The 14,608-nt window shown below is 33.5% G+C and overlaps 2 protein-coding genes across 3 annotated transcripts in view; one reads left to right on the forward strand and one right to left on the reverse strand.

Annotated features, from left to right (window-relative positions):
* The window catches only part of LOC149413213 (neo-calmodulin-like), a 102,631-nt gene that overhangs the window by 81,073 nt on the left and 6,950 nt on the right, over positions 1 to 14,608 (reverse strand). The window lies entirely within an intron of this gene.
* fabp (fatty acid binding protein) overlaps positions 1 to 14,608 on the forward strand; it is a 52,046-nt gene that overhangs the window by 16,964 nt on the left and 20,474 nt on the right. The window contains exon 1 of one of the 2 annotated variants that reach the window (XM_089645227.1): positions 9,752 to 9,900. The exons of the other annotated variant lie outside the window; for it this stretch is intronic. Within the exon in view, the coding sequence (XP_089501353.1) occupies positions 9,828 to 9,900 (73 nt within the window). The 5' untranslated portion in view covers positions 9,752 to 9,827. Of the gene's footprint in view, positions 1 to 9,751; positions 9,901 to 14,608 lie in introns of those variants that run through there. 2 annotated transcript variants of the gene reach the window in all.

The following is a 14,608-nucleotide window of genomic DNA, read 5'->3' on the forward strand; positions in this document are numbered from 1 at the left end:
GGGGACTGCGGGCGGGTTTTCTTAACAAGTTCTAAAAACTTATTTGAATCTTTCGTGTGCACAAATACATTTAAATGTGTCCTCTTCAAAATGATTTAAATACAAACGTACTTTTTAATGACTTCAAATTTGTTTTGAAGAGATAGCGTCTTACGAGTGTATTTTAAATCTGTTATTATGACCTCTGATATAATAATTATTTACACAAACTGCAAATAGATAAAAGGCTTAAAGAATTATATTTTTTTCACAACAACCTGTTTATTTACAGAATAAATATGATAATTTAATCTTTGTAATCAAATCCTAATGAAAACGTTATCACTGTCAAACATGGCTTATATTGAATTATATAATTAATCTTATATGTGAACGCAGTGGAAAAATAACATTAATTAATTTGTCATCTCCCCGCCTGCGAGCCGCCCCCCGGTTGCGCCCATGGTTTATTTTTGCCATGGGACGCATGCGCGAATAAATTGATTTTTCAGGGGAGAATTGCAACACCAAATTGGCGCACAACTTGGTGCTCTGAGAGTATATTGAATGTATCGGGTTGAAATACTTATCCTTCTTCTAATAAATGGTGCCCTCGTAAAAGATTCATCAGGTGTATTATCTTTTGATGGATATTCTTACCTAATAATATATTGTTGTTCTACTGGTATTTCAATGGACGATGCTCCGACGAACATATATACGAACGACGATATCACATAAAAAAATTAACCCCTAAAGAATACAATTTTTTTTACCATAATACATATTTTTTTTATTTTTATAATAGATGTTTATTTTTTTATATATACTAAAATTAAGAATATGCCTAAGATATAGAATATAAGAGACAAAAATTTTGTTTTCATAATTTTTTTCAGGAACCAAAATAATGGATTTAATTATCAAGTTTGATTGAAATTAATTAATAAACTAAATCACATTTGTCTCAAAACACTATAGCCACTTTGTATCAAAACACTACAGCCACTTTGTATCAAAACACTATAGCCACTTTGTCTCAAAACACTATAGCCACTTTGTCTCAAAACACTATAGCCACTTTATATCAAAACACTACAGCCACTTTGTATCAAAACACTATAGCCACTTTGTCTCAAAACACTATAGCCACTTTATATCAAAACAGTACAGCCACTTTGTATCAAAACACTATAGCCACTTTGTCTCAAAACACTATAGCCACTTTGTATCAAAACACTATAGCCACTTTGTATCAAAACACTGTACCCACAATCGGATGATGATGTAGAGATTTTAAACTCATATTATTTATTTTATAAGCAATAATTATTAGCCTGAAACACTCATCCACATTGAGAAATCTCCTGATAAAAGATACATGACGCCAACGAGACTATAGCCAATAGGCTAATAATTATTGCTTATAAAATAATTGTTACCCTTTGTGCTATGCATAAAATAAATCTTGTCTTAAACATTAGTTTACCAAAAAAATAATAATTCATATTATTTGTTTATGCAAGTACATATTCAGACAAAACAATGAACAATAATATTGATAAGCAATGTATAATTATAAACAATGACCCCTGTGGTACATTTTGAAGGTATTGTAGATTATTTATCGAGTTTCAGATTATTGCATTACATCGATTGTATCGAATATTTCAGTGATGTTAATTGTAAATTTATTTAAATTGCACGTTTGTGGGTTTCATTTAAATATTTTGAATTCGCGGTATTAAGTTTATTGCTTGTATAAAGTCACATTTTATTACTTTTCGGTATGGTCTAATGAATTCAAACATTTACGTAATGTTTAAATAACCTTTGTGGCAATGTGGTAACATCGTTGGTTTTAGTACCTACTTTAGTACCTAGTTTTTTTTAGCATACTTTACTACTGTGTTTTGCCTACTGTTCTCCACACGCACCATGCATAGTGCGAATTCTTTGAAATACTAGTTTTTGTTCTTTGTACCCAGTGAACAGATAAATCCTGTCAGTGATACATCCCCAATCGGAGTATGTTGTGAGGCTGAAGGTAGTGGGGAAGGGAAGGATACGGGAAAGAGGAAGGTGGGTGAGTATTTGATTATTCAGATCTGGTCACCGAACACGGTTAAAGCCATTTCAAGCAACGTTTCAAATTCTTAATAGTGGTCTTAGGGGCCGTTCAAGTATTATGTAAGCACTATAGGGGGGCAGGGGGGGTCTTTGCTTTGCTTATGTTTGATGACATGGGGGGGTGGGGGGGTCGAGATAGTGATTACGTCAGCACTGCTCAGCAGTAGTTATTTTTTTTTACACATTGGCAACCCACACATTGTCTATGTTTGAAAACCGAATACATATTCGGGGATTCCCACAAATAATTAATACGTTTAGGTACTCGCTTAAAAATACAGAAAAATGCATATAGGTACCAATTTTTACGTAAGCATGGGAGGGGGGGAGGTAAGAGCTTTGCTTACTTTTGGTGACAAGGGGGAAGAGGGGGTAAATAATTGTAATAAATCTGCTTACGTAATACTTGAACCTCCCCTTACACCAGGGCGATACTAAGAGTATCTTCCACTCAAATATACTATAATTTTTTTAAATGAATAATTTGTGAAAAAACACAAATTAATCAAATAAAATTTACTTGCGCACGCCGGGAATAGAACCCAAGTCCTCTAGCTTGCTAGTAGAAAGCCTTACCACTCGACTACAAAGGCCTTAAAATATTTGATTTTTAGTTATCAGATTTGGCCCAAGTTACGGTAAAGATTATGAGTGAAATATGCATTTCAATATCATAAATTACAGTGTAAATATTTGAAATAATTTCTTATCACCGAGTAAATATTGTTCAACGTTGGTTATTTTTTTACTTTAACTTCTTCACATAATAATAACCTTAAATCAATGTCGAAGAGTTCTACACTCGTGGTATTGGTGTTATCAATATTATGACTTATAAAAAAACTTTTATGGTGAAGCTTAATGCCAAATCACTATTTTGATTAATCTTTATAACGACTGGGTGTACATTATGAATACCAAAAAATATGTTTTAGATAAATTGAAGGTTTTCCTATCGCTTCGCTTGATTAGATTCCAAATAAAAAAAAAATTACTCATTAAAGCGATGCACTACGTCGTATAATATTTTAAATTGAGCCGCTATCAATAGCAACCCTTACGTAGATGGCGATAAGGTTTAAATTCCCGCTTAACACCATTCGCCTGTTTTGCTTTATGCAAGAAAAAAACATGGCCAAAAAGTGCCTTTTATTTTATTTTGTGGATGTTCAGGCATAAATATTTACATTTTTTCGATCATTTTATGAATAACTTAATTTGCCACATTACACAATAAAATCATAACCGAAAATGGGTACGTAAGTAAGAAATTTTGAACTTTAAAGCAGTTTTATGGGCCTTATAAATTATTTTTTTCTGGGCTTATAAAAAGACTTTCTAAAAAATACTCGATTATTTCAAAGGCCAAGATGTATTCTACTCGCAGTATTTAATTAAAGCATCTGAAACATTTCTAGTCGACCAAATTTTCAAACCAAAAGCACATGACTTTGCATTACTACGTATGGCATCGCCTTAAAAAATATAAATGTAAACTACTAAAAAAAATTATTTTTCGATAAAAATGTATGAAAGCGTAAAGGAAACTATGTACTTTTGAAAAATACAGTTTTATAGCCAAGATTATCTGTGACAGTTTCACTTGATTAACTTTTTTGCTTTCTTATAAAATTATTTACAAAATAAATAAAAACCAGTTTATTTGCTTGAAATCGAACGTTTCTAGACTCCGTTTGTCAAGCGATTTTAATGCCTATTACCTACAATTGTAAGGTATACCAAGAATATACACATTTTTGGCTTGTAGCTTCCTCTTAAGGGTAAAAGGTAACGTACGTCATTCATGTACGCGTTCGTAGATGGCGTTAATTTTTTAAGTTGTGCAATAAAATATTAAGACGAATTATTTGTTTGCGCCCGTGTGTTCGCTTTATGAATGTCAACAAATAGTTTTGTATATATAAAAAGTCAATTCTTTCAAAAAAGGTATACAAATACAATATTGTATCGGTGATTCAATCCAATACTGTATTTGAAATATAAATGAAGGAAGTGAAAGAATTTCATAAAGGAATTTAGTTTTTATACATTCATATTTGTATATTATTCATATTGCGTATGAACGGGCGCAAACAAATAATTCGCCTTAAGAGGAAGCTACAAGCTAAAAATGTGTATATTCTTGGTATACCTTATAATTGTAGGTAATAGGCATTAAAATCGCTTGACAAACGGAGTCTAGGAACGTTCGATTTCAAGCACAAAACTGGTTTTTAGTTATTTTGTACATAATTTTATAAGAAAGCAAAAAAGTTAATCAAGTGAAACTGTCACAGATAATCTTAGCTATAATACTGTATTTTTCAAAAGTACATAGTTTCCTTTACGCGTTCATACATTTCTATAGAAAAAATATTTTTTTTAGTAGTTTACATTTATATTTATAGTAGTTTACATTTATATTTTTAATGAGTAATTTATTTTTTTTTGTATTCTACCCAAGCGAAACGATAAGAGAACCTTCAATTTATCTAAAGCATTTTTTTGGTATTCATATAATGTACACCAATTCGTTATAAAGATTAATCAAAATAGTGATTTGGCATTAAGCTTCGCCTTAATATTTTAAATCTTATCTTGCGAAAAGTGTATTTTAATCAAAATAATGAAATTATCGCTGTACATGAACGCGTGGATTATGGCGTACGTTAGGTTTTCCCTCAAAAAAATATATAAACAATTTTACACATTTTCCAATAATTCTAGTTCTCATGCGCCAAGCATTTATCGCAGTATATTACATTATAGCCAATATTTAATGGTTGGATTTAAAGGACCTTAAAAGCAATATCAATCAGATTGCTGAAATAAAAAAAAAACATTCTGAAATGGGATTTGTAAAACCAAAAAATAAGACATCAATAAATTAAAAAAAAATAAGATTAGTTATTTGAGCTGACACGTCGAATTGTTTTATGTATATTGGAGATATATGAATCCGCTATAAAGATGGAAGCTAGTCTAATCCTTTTGCAAGTGCTTAGCCTGCCTATCACCGGCCTCTGTGTAATATATTGCTTTTTTAACGGTAATCCATGCAAATCCGGATATTTAAATATGCTTAGTAATTTACGAATTTTGCTACCATGTTTCCAGAGCCGTGTTATCAGCGGTGTTTGTTGGTTGATACGGTTTGACGTGTACCGTAGTCGCCATTTATAGCTAATCGTTAAGTTTCGCATTGTGTTACTGCGTGAAGATTCTTTCGCAAAAGGGGTTTATTAACGCGAAGAGATTTTCTCTTTCGCTTTTGATTTCATGTGGAATATGACAGAAGTGTGTGCACGCGTAGTTCCCAACAATTTTGCACGTGGTTTAAGGCGAAGCTTAATGCCAAATCACTATTTTGATTAATCTTTATAACGAATTTGTGTACATTATGATTACCAAAAAATTGGTTTTAGATAAATTGAAGGTTTTCCTATCGCTTCGCTTTATTAGAATACAAATAAAAAATAAATGCCACAATAAAAAATATAAATGCAAACTACTAAAAAAAAATTTTTTTTCAATAGAAATGTATGAACGCATAATGAAAACAACTTTTAAAAAATACAGTATTATAGCCAAGATTATCTGTGACAGTTTCACTTGATTAACTTTTTTGCTTTCTTATAAAATTATTTACAAAATAAATAAAAACAAGTTTTTTACTTGAAATCGAACGTTTCTAGACTCCGTTTGTCAGGCGATTTTAATGCCTATTACCTACGATATAAGGTATAGAAAGAATATACACATTTTTGGCTTGTAGCTTCCTCTTAACCATAGAGATAATGTGATGTCAGTGGGTTGAACCAATGATTAGATCTGCTATGTTCTTTGTTTTTATGTGACGGCCGTTTCGTCCTGCGATGGTATAATTATATTCGACTATGGCACATAATAATATATTATAAATAACATAACAGTACTTCGAACATCTGTTGGCGTATCTTGTTGGAAAGAGAAACAAAAGTCTCTACAGATGAAATGGACTTTTACGACTTGTTAACTTATGATTGTAGATAGGAAAAGAATCGGCAAAACTGGATACATGAGTGTTCATAACTAAACGCTTGGTTTAGATTTTAATGGAAACAAATGGAATTTGATCATCTCACTCTAAAACTCGACTGTTTGAAAATTCGTGGTAGTGTCATAATTCTTATGTACAATAATGGTTTAGATTTTAATGGAAACAAATGGAATTCGATCATCTCACTCTAAAACTCGACTGTTTGAAAATTCGTGGTAGTGTCATAATTCTTATGTACAATAGTATATTTATATTGCTAGCTGACGTAACCGGCCCGGGTTTTATTCTGTGGTTTTTGCAAGAACAAGTGCATAATTTCATCAATCTCGGAATAAAACTGTAGATTTGTATTAAAAAAAAAAACAAACCCACAGACACTCTTTTTATGTATATTATACCGAAGTTAAAACCTCGCGTTAATGACGCATTTTTGCCCCGACGCCAAAAAGTCTCAGGGCGTCACATTATGCTTCTTTGCGAACGAGGCCTAGGAATTAAATTTGCATTGTTTAACATAATGTAGGTGGTACTATGTCACCAAGCCGTGGGGGTCAATAACTTTCTTTGACTTGCCTACGCAATTATTAAAAAAAATGTAATATTTACGTACTTTGATTGTGAATCCTAAAAAAACTGCTGATGTGTTTTAGAAATGTTAACGTGAAAAAAAACACATATGCGTGTTGAGTGGCAATATATGCCCCCACACTTCCAACCATCAATTAAATAATAGAGCTGTCAAAAGGGAAAAAAAGTGTATGAAATCAATTGTGACTATAATAGTGTATTCAGCCAGTCCTTCCCATCGATGTTTAAGTATTAATTAACGTACTTGCTAATTAGGAGCGGCGGATGTTAAACATGTTTTTTTAATAACATGTGAGGTGTAATTGGTGTAAAGCAGGGGTGTCAAACTGGATATTCTTAAGGGCCGTTTATAACATTTGGCGTGTGTAAGCGGGCCGGACTCAATATTTAAAAAATAAAACCCATACTTATTTGTTAAAATCTTTATTTAGTTAGATACCTATTTATTATAAATTCAGTAAGTTAAAAAGAAGGGTAACAAGGTAAATTATCTTGAGCCGGACACCTGACTTCTCTTGTTTTTGACAAGTTCATTGAAGTCGGGTGTCATATTCGTCGTAGTTACTTTTAGAATCGATTGGAGATTTTCATCCGTAAGCCGTGAGCGATGATTGTTTTTATTTATTTTCATAACGGAAAACATCTGCTCGCATAAATACGTACTACCAAACATACACAGGATACGTGCCGCATGATTTCTTATACTTGGATAGTTATTCAAACTCTTGAAATATTGTGTATAAAATGTAGTAACATTAACTTCCTTAAATTTATCCTTTACAATGCTGTCGCATTGGAGATCTATCAATTCCATTTGGAAATGAATTGGTGCCAGTGCAGCATCAAAAGTAAATGGATTGTTGAAAAGTGGGAATTCCATTTTATGCATTTTGCGAAAATCTTCAAAACGACTGTTAAATTCTGTTAAGAATACTCATCCAATTTTGTCTGGTTCACTGTGCCAAATGTTTTCACGTGAGGGAAATGATCAAGTGTTTGGTTTTTTATGTGAATTTCCCACAGTCTTAATTTTGTTTCGAAGGCTTGTAAATGCGAATACATTTGAGCGACGATCAAGTCTTTACCCTGTAACTTTATATTGAGGTCATTCATGTGTTTTGTCATATCTACCAAAAATGCACAATCAAGCCACCAGTCGTTGTCATAATCAATTGGCTTGCCTTTTTCTAACATGAAAGCTTGAATAGGGTCACGTAACTCAAAAAATCTTTCCAAAACTGCCCCTAGACTGAGCCAACGAACTTCCGTGAAATAAGGTACATCGGAATACTTTTTGTCCATATCTTGTAAAAATTGCCTGAACTGCCTGTGATTTAGACCTCTGCTCCTTATAAAATTTACTATTTTAATTACCGGTTGCATGATATGGTCCATTTTTAAATATTTGGATGCGAGTGATTCCTGGTGAATGATGCAGTGAATTCCCACAAAATTTTCTGATATTTTCTGTTTTAATTTAGTCACAACACCCGAATGTTTGCCAACCATGGCAAGAGCGCCATCCGTAGTTATGCTGCAAAATTTATTCCAGCCGAGTTCATATTCTACTATTAAATGCTCAATAGCAGAATAAATATCATTTGCTGTAGTGGTGTCTGTCAATGGAACGCACTTCAATAGTTCTTCACATATTTCAGTCGTGCACTAGACCAGCGCCACCAGCCGGCGTAAGAGAAAAGGTTACGCTCACGCTCGGTGCACGGCGCACCGCGTCCGATGCGCGCGTCTCTTGAAATTACACTGTAAATCAATCGCTTGCAATTTTAAACACGCGTAGGCATCGACTGTCCTCTGAATATCTAAAATCTACAATAAAAGAGTGCGGTTCTGTCCTCCGCGACATAATATTGTCACGTGGTAGCGAGCCGTAATGATGGGACCTGAGTGCTGCATACGGCTCGCGGGCCGTATTGATAGGGTCCGAGGGCCGCATGCGGCCCGCGGGCCGTATCTTTGACACCCCTGGTGTAAAGGAACCAAAAACCATGAGAGCATGGTAAAAACCATGCAATCTGGCAACACAGGTTGGGGCAGTTGCGTCAAGGCAAGCTCCTTCATTCAATATAAATAAAATAACTGTATAAGTTCCATTTAGTGTGCGGTATCTATCTTCTATCTATACAGGGTGTATCGTCATGTACCCGACAAACTTTAACCAGCTATTCCTCAGCACATTTGGAGTAAAAAATGTTATGGGCGCTTTGCCGTCCGGTAACATTTTTATTCCATTAAAAACAAAAAATAAATAAAAAATCCACACTCCGTCACTGTAATTTGCATTGTTTCTCGCGTTCAACAGCTGTTATTAGCAAGTGTGTCAAAAAGCGTCTTCGCTCTTTCGCACACACTAAATAATAATAGTTAAAAATGAAACGAATGGTGCCGTGCCATTTCGTTGTGATTGTAAGTGTGCGCCAATATAGGTACACACGTGCATTATTCAACGGAATTCGAATAAAATATTTGCCAGATGGGTTTTCAAACTTTGACAAAGGATAAAACAGTGGTGACGTGTGGTGAAAATATGAATAATAATTTTTTTATTAAAAAAAAACGTTACCGGACAGCAAAGTGCACATAAGATTTTTTACTCCAAATATGCTAAGGAATAGCTGGTTAAAGTTTGTCGGGTACGTGCCGATACACCCTGTATAAAAACACACGCGCATTCAAATGCAACGATGTGTCAAATTTTCATAGGAATTAGTGAAGAACTTTCGCAGTTTTTAGATTTGAACAAACGAACGTTTACATTTTTATTTATATAGATAGATAAATTACATGTCTCGGAATAAATTATATTACGTGACTTATCAATTGACAGATTTAATCTGTATTTTCAAAATCAACATTAAATGCATAAGAGGCGTGTTCTCGGTACTCATACCGCTTATCTCCGGGTTAATTCTTATCGGACAATCTCGACCTTTTGTACCTGCACTTTTTTATCTATTTTTTTCAAATATATATAAGTTATCTATTCGACCCTGTATCATTACAGTTCCTGCTCTAGAGATCGGAGTATCGATTTAGTTTATTTGATTGTGATATTATATTTAAAATAAACAAAATGGCTGTTTGGGAAGGAAAGAAATACAAGATGGTGAGCAGTGAGAACTTCGACGAGTACATGAAAGCTCTCGGTGAGTGATAATATTGATTCATATTCAGTTTACTGTTATATCATGCTATAATTTTTTTTAATAGTTTTCGATAACTCACTGGTTATAATTCTGTTCTTAAAATCCATGTAAAAACCAAAAACACTCTAAACACTCCTGTCACTAATAAGAACTAACTTTGACATTTTCAGCAATATCGATCGATTACTTTTCGAGCTTTGTCTGAATTTTTATTTACAGGGTTTTCCAATAAGAGGTGTTATTTTGAATAGCCCGCTATTTCGGTAGATGTTACTTTTGAAGCTGCCATTTTTTAACATTTGACAGTAGAAACTGCGCCATTAATAAAAATGGAACGATACATGCTTCAACAACGCATTGAAATTATTAAAATTCGCTTGATTGAATCAAATGTAAATCATCTTGAGTGATGAGGCCCATTTCCACCTCGGTGGCTTCGTCAACAAGCAAAATTGTCGCATCTGGGGCTCGGAAAACCCAAGAGTTATTGTTGAAAAGCCTCTCTATCCTCAACGTGTGACTGTTTAGTGCGGTTTATGGTCCGGCGGAGTCATTGGGCCTTACTTTTTCGAAAATTAGGCTGGAGCAACAGTTACGGTAAATGGATTGCGCTATCGAGAGATGATTAATGATTTTTTATGGCCGGAATTGGATGGTATTGATCTGGACAACGTTTACTTTTAACAAGACGGCACTACGTGCCGCACAAGCAAAAAAACCCTTGATCTTTTACGATTGAATATCAAAATAACACCTCTTATTGGAAAACCCTGTATTAAGGTTGCAAAAAAATAATCTTAAATGTTCTTGGTTAAAATTTTCCGTTCGTTCTTAAAATATGTTTTTTAGTTTCGTGTAAAGGAGAAATTACAGTTTACATGATAAAAACCATCGGTAAGCGTTTTTAAAAACTTTACTTTTCTTTGCGTTTAAAGTTTAAATATTCAAATATTTTTAAATCAATGTCGATTTTTAAAATCTGAAAGAATCTTTCATCTGCTTTCAAGAAAAAATATTCAATCTTGAAATACGTTCAAAAATCACTAATTTATCCGGAATCAAATGTGCGTGTTTTTTTTCGTGAAATCTGTATTCTGACAGTTATCCTAAGAGAAATGCATTGCAAAATGTCGGAGGTTTTAGGAATTAAATAGAGTATCTATTAGAAAACGCTTTCAGAATGACCGCGATAAAAGTGCAGCACTTTGTTGTATTGTTGTGGTTAATTAGAACACGATTATAAATGCAACATTATTTATTAACCAATCTGTTTGACAATCGTTTAACAAAGCAAACACAATTATGTAGTATTTAGGCATAGATAGGCTTAGCATATTAGGCATATATTTATTCTTATAATACCAACACACTTATTACAATTATAGTTATTACAGTAACACAAATACAATAATGCAAACTCTAGTTTTTTCACCTCCGATATAGAAATGAATTTATATAGCGCATTTTTGTGATATTTGTTCACCTCAAGCGTGAATCTAGTCCTATCTGATTACAACTTTATTGGCCGTTGATCGGTGGCTATTTAATTAGACTTAATTCTACTTTCTCCTATTAATTACAGTCGGTTTGGAAACTGCATTTAATCTGAGTTCGATTACCTGCAGTGTGAAAATGTCACAGATATTATTAAACTCTCTCGTATTACTTTCTCCATCGGATTTTCGCTTGGAACTACTTTCTATTATACTGGCGTAAACTGTCAACGTTGGTAGTAATCGATTAGAAGCTGAGTTTACAAATGAGTCGTGTTCGGCGTCATGGGTTCAGTTCTTTTACTAGCTATATTGTCTTCCATGTTTGCAAAATCAAAATTTTCGGCCTATATCAATGGTTGTAGGAGTCTTTAAAAGATTTTCAGGTTATTCCTAACACGGGAATGTTTGTCTTTCGTTAAAAGAAGGAAAATAAGTGCCATTTTATATTTTAGTTTCAGTTTTAAATACAACACAATTATACAGTGTAAACATACTCTAATATGATTCAAGTTAACAAAAATTTATTATAGTGAATAAGTTATCAAAAAACCCACTCTTCACTATATAGATAGATTTCTGTTTGGTGACCAAACTTATTTGAAACATAAATTAATTAACTACTTATAACTATCAAAAAAAGGTTATGTAGAGATTACATATTTCTTTAATTAGAAAAAGCTGATAAGCTTAACAAACTGACTTTTTATAAAGTGAAAATGATTTATGTTGTAATTTTTTGTTATTTATTTTATTACCTTTTATCAGTATCTACATGAAAACTGATAACTGGTGTTAATATTATATACCTACTGTTTGCAATAAAGTATTGATTTTTAATCGAGGATTAATTTTCATTCCATCAGCTTATTTATATTTCATTTTATGATTTCGTAAATATTTAATCATTCGTTAATTATGTGGGTGATTAGAGAAACTAACTAACCATCACGTCGTTTCCCGATGGGGTAGGAAGAGAGGACGGAACGCCAAACAACTCGGTTTTGGCACACACTTCTTACCTAGTTCACATTCATACATCGTCTCATAAATACTCTTCTATTATTTTGACTCTTGACATGGCCCCACTCAACTATATGATTCACTTGGTCGTGCCATGTCTTCCTCGGGCGTCCCCGACTTCTGCTACCAATCACATTTAGATCGTATATTCTCCTTACACTCCTTTCTTCGCTCATTCGCTCACCATTCCCAAAACATCTAAGCGTCCCTTTCTTGATCTTACTTATTACGGTTACATCAGCCTTGCACTCTTTGCGGATTTCCACATTTCTCACACGATCATACATGTTTTTACCACACATACGCCTCAGGGATCTCATTTCTACAGCATTCAGTCTTCTTTCATCCTCACTTCCGTACATTAGGGTAGGTACCAGAACTCCATCGTGGACTGCTAGTTTCGCTTCTTTGGACAATTTTTTGTTAGCGCCAACTGTAAGCCTTCCCAACTCTCTATTATCTAATCGTTTTTTTTTTTTTAAATAAATTTCCAAACATTTTTTTTTTGTTTTTTCGTCACAAATCTGTAATTATTATTGGCCTATCCAAATAATCGAATGCTTCTTGCGAAATTTGCATAGACATTTTGTTAGTTTTCGTAAACATTAAATTTGGTAAAAATATTCTGTGTTTTTTGTTTAAAAAAATATAAATTAAATTCAATTATATTAACTACTTTCAAAATGTAATGTCACACTAAAAATTATTTCGTCTCTTCTCAATGGTTTATAGTTTATACAGTGTAAAATACGAACGAAATTTTCATGAGGCCAAATACAAATACATTAAATTAATGACGTATTTCGGTATTTTTCTGATTCTGTTATTGTTATTTAACTAGGACGACTTTCAAAGATAATTTTCAAGTTCTGTGAAAGATTTTTCAAGTTCTGTTATCATTTCAGTTCTGTCAAGCAACTATAGGCTATAATGATACAATAACAGAACTTGAATAGGACGTTCACAGAACCCGAAACTGAGCGTTGAAATTTGATGAGTTGTTCAAATTCTCCGAAACAACCCGTCTTTAGTAAATAAATACAACAAAAAAAATCAATTAATCGTCCACCCTGCACGAAAATATAAATAATTCGGCCGCCATCTTGGCTGTCAGTATCTATGCTCAAAATTCTTACAAATGGTATAAACCTTAATCTGGGTCTTTTGTGAGTGGTTTTGATAGCACCGAATGGGTCGATAGGTCAATGATTAATGATATTATTTATTGTCATTCAATACATGAGGCCACCAATATCAATCACATATACATTAAGAATAAGAACGCACAAATCATCACACAACTTCTCACACTTCTGTTGACAGATACAACAAGAGATAACGTCATATTGATCTCTGCCATCAGAACCTAAAAACAGATATATCTAAAATAGATATAAAATAAATATACTTCTATTATTGATAGTATTGCATAGGTCGACAGATGTCAGCATTTTAACCCTATATGGGCTGAAACTAAATCTCGGAGGGCTTTCGTTGCACAATGCATGTATACCTAAACAAAAAATGATGTATTTGTTGTGCTATTGTTTATTATTTTATTGGGGGGCGCTGAAAACATCAAGGGGGCGGTGGTAACCTAGCAAGTTCCCATCGGGCATTGACCTTATTAGGTGAATACGTATATTTAGAGTTTTTTTTAAGTGCGTTCGGTGTATGGCTTCCAAGTGATTTTAACTGACATAGGTAACCCAAATGTTAGTTTTCGTGGACTTTCATTGGCTTCATGCTGTGCTTAAAATCTATTAAGTGTAAACAATAATGTTCTGAAGTTTAAAATATATTAATTTTGTGTTGTGGTGTACGAAGGGTGGGTTAACCGCACAAGAGTCCCAACTTCTCCCGACCGTCTGGAGCCAGTGAGATTATGGCATCCCCAATTGGGGTATGTTGTGTGGCTGAAGGCAGTGGGGAGGGGAAGGAGATGGGGAAGAGGAATGTAAGGAAGTACCTGGCTACTCAGATCTGGTCACCAAACACGGCCAAAGCCATTTGAAGCAACGTTTCAATTCTGAATGGTGGACTTACACCAGAGCGATACTGACAGTATATTCCACTCTGCAACATGCCGCAAATGAACAATATATGTAATATTATTTTGTGAAATAACACAAATTATTTTAATAAAATTTACTTGCGCACGCCGAATTTGAACCCGCCACCTCCACCTTATT

This window comes from Hesperophylax consimilis, chromosome 22, assembly GCF_061612785.1.
Source record: "Hesperophylax consimilis isolate HC1 chromosome 22, BYU_Hcon_1.0, whole genome shotgun sequence".
Classification (NCBI taxonomy): Eukaryota; Metazoa; Arthropoda; class Insecta; order Trichoptera; family Limnephilidae; genus Hesperophylax; species Hesperophylax consimilis.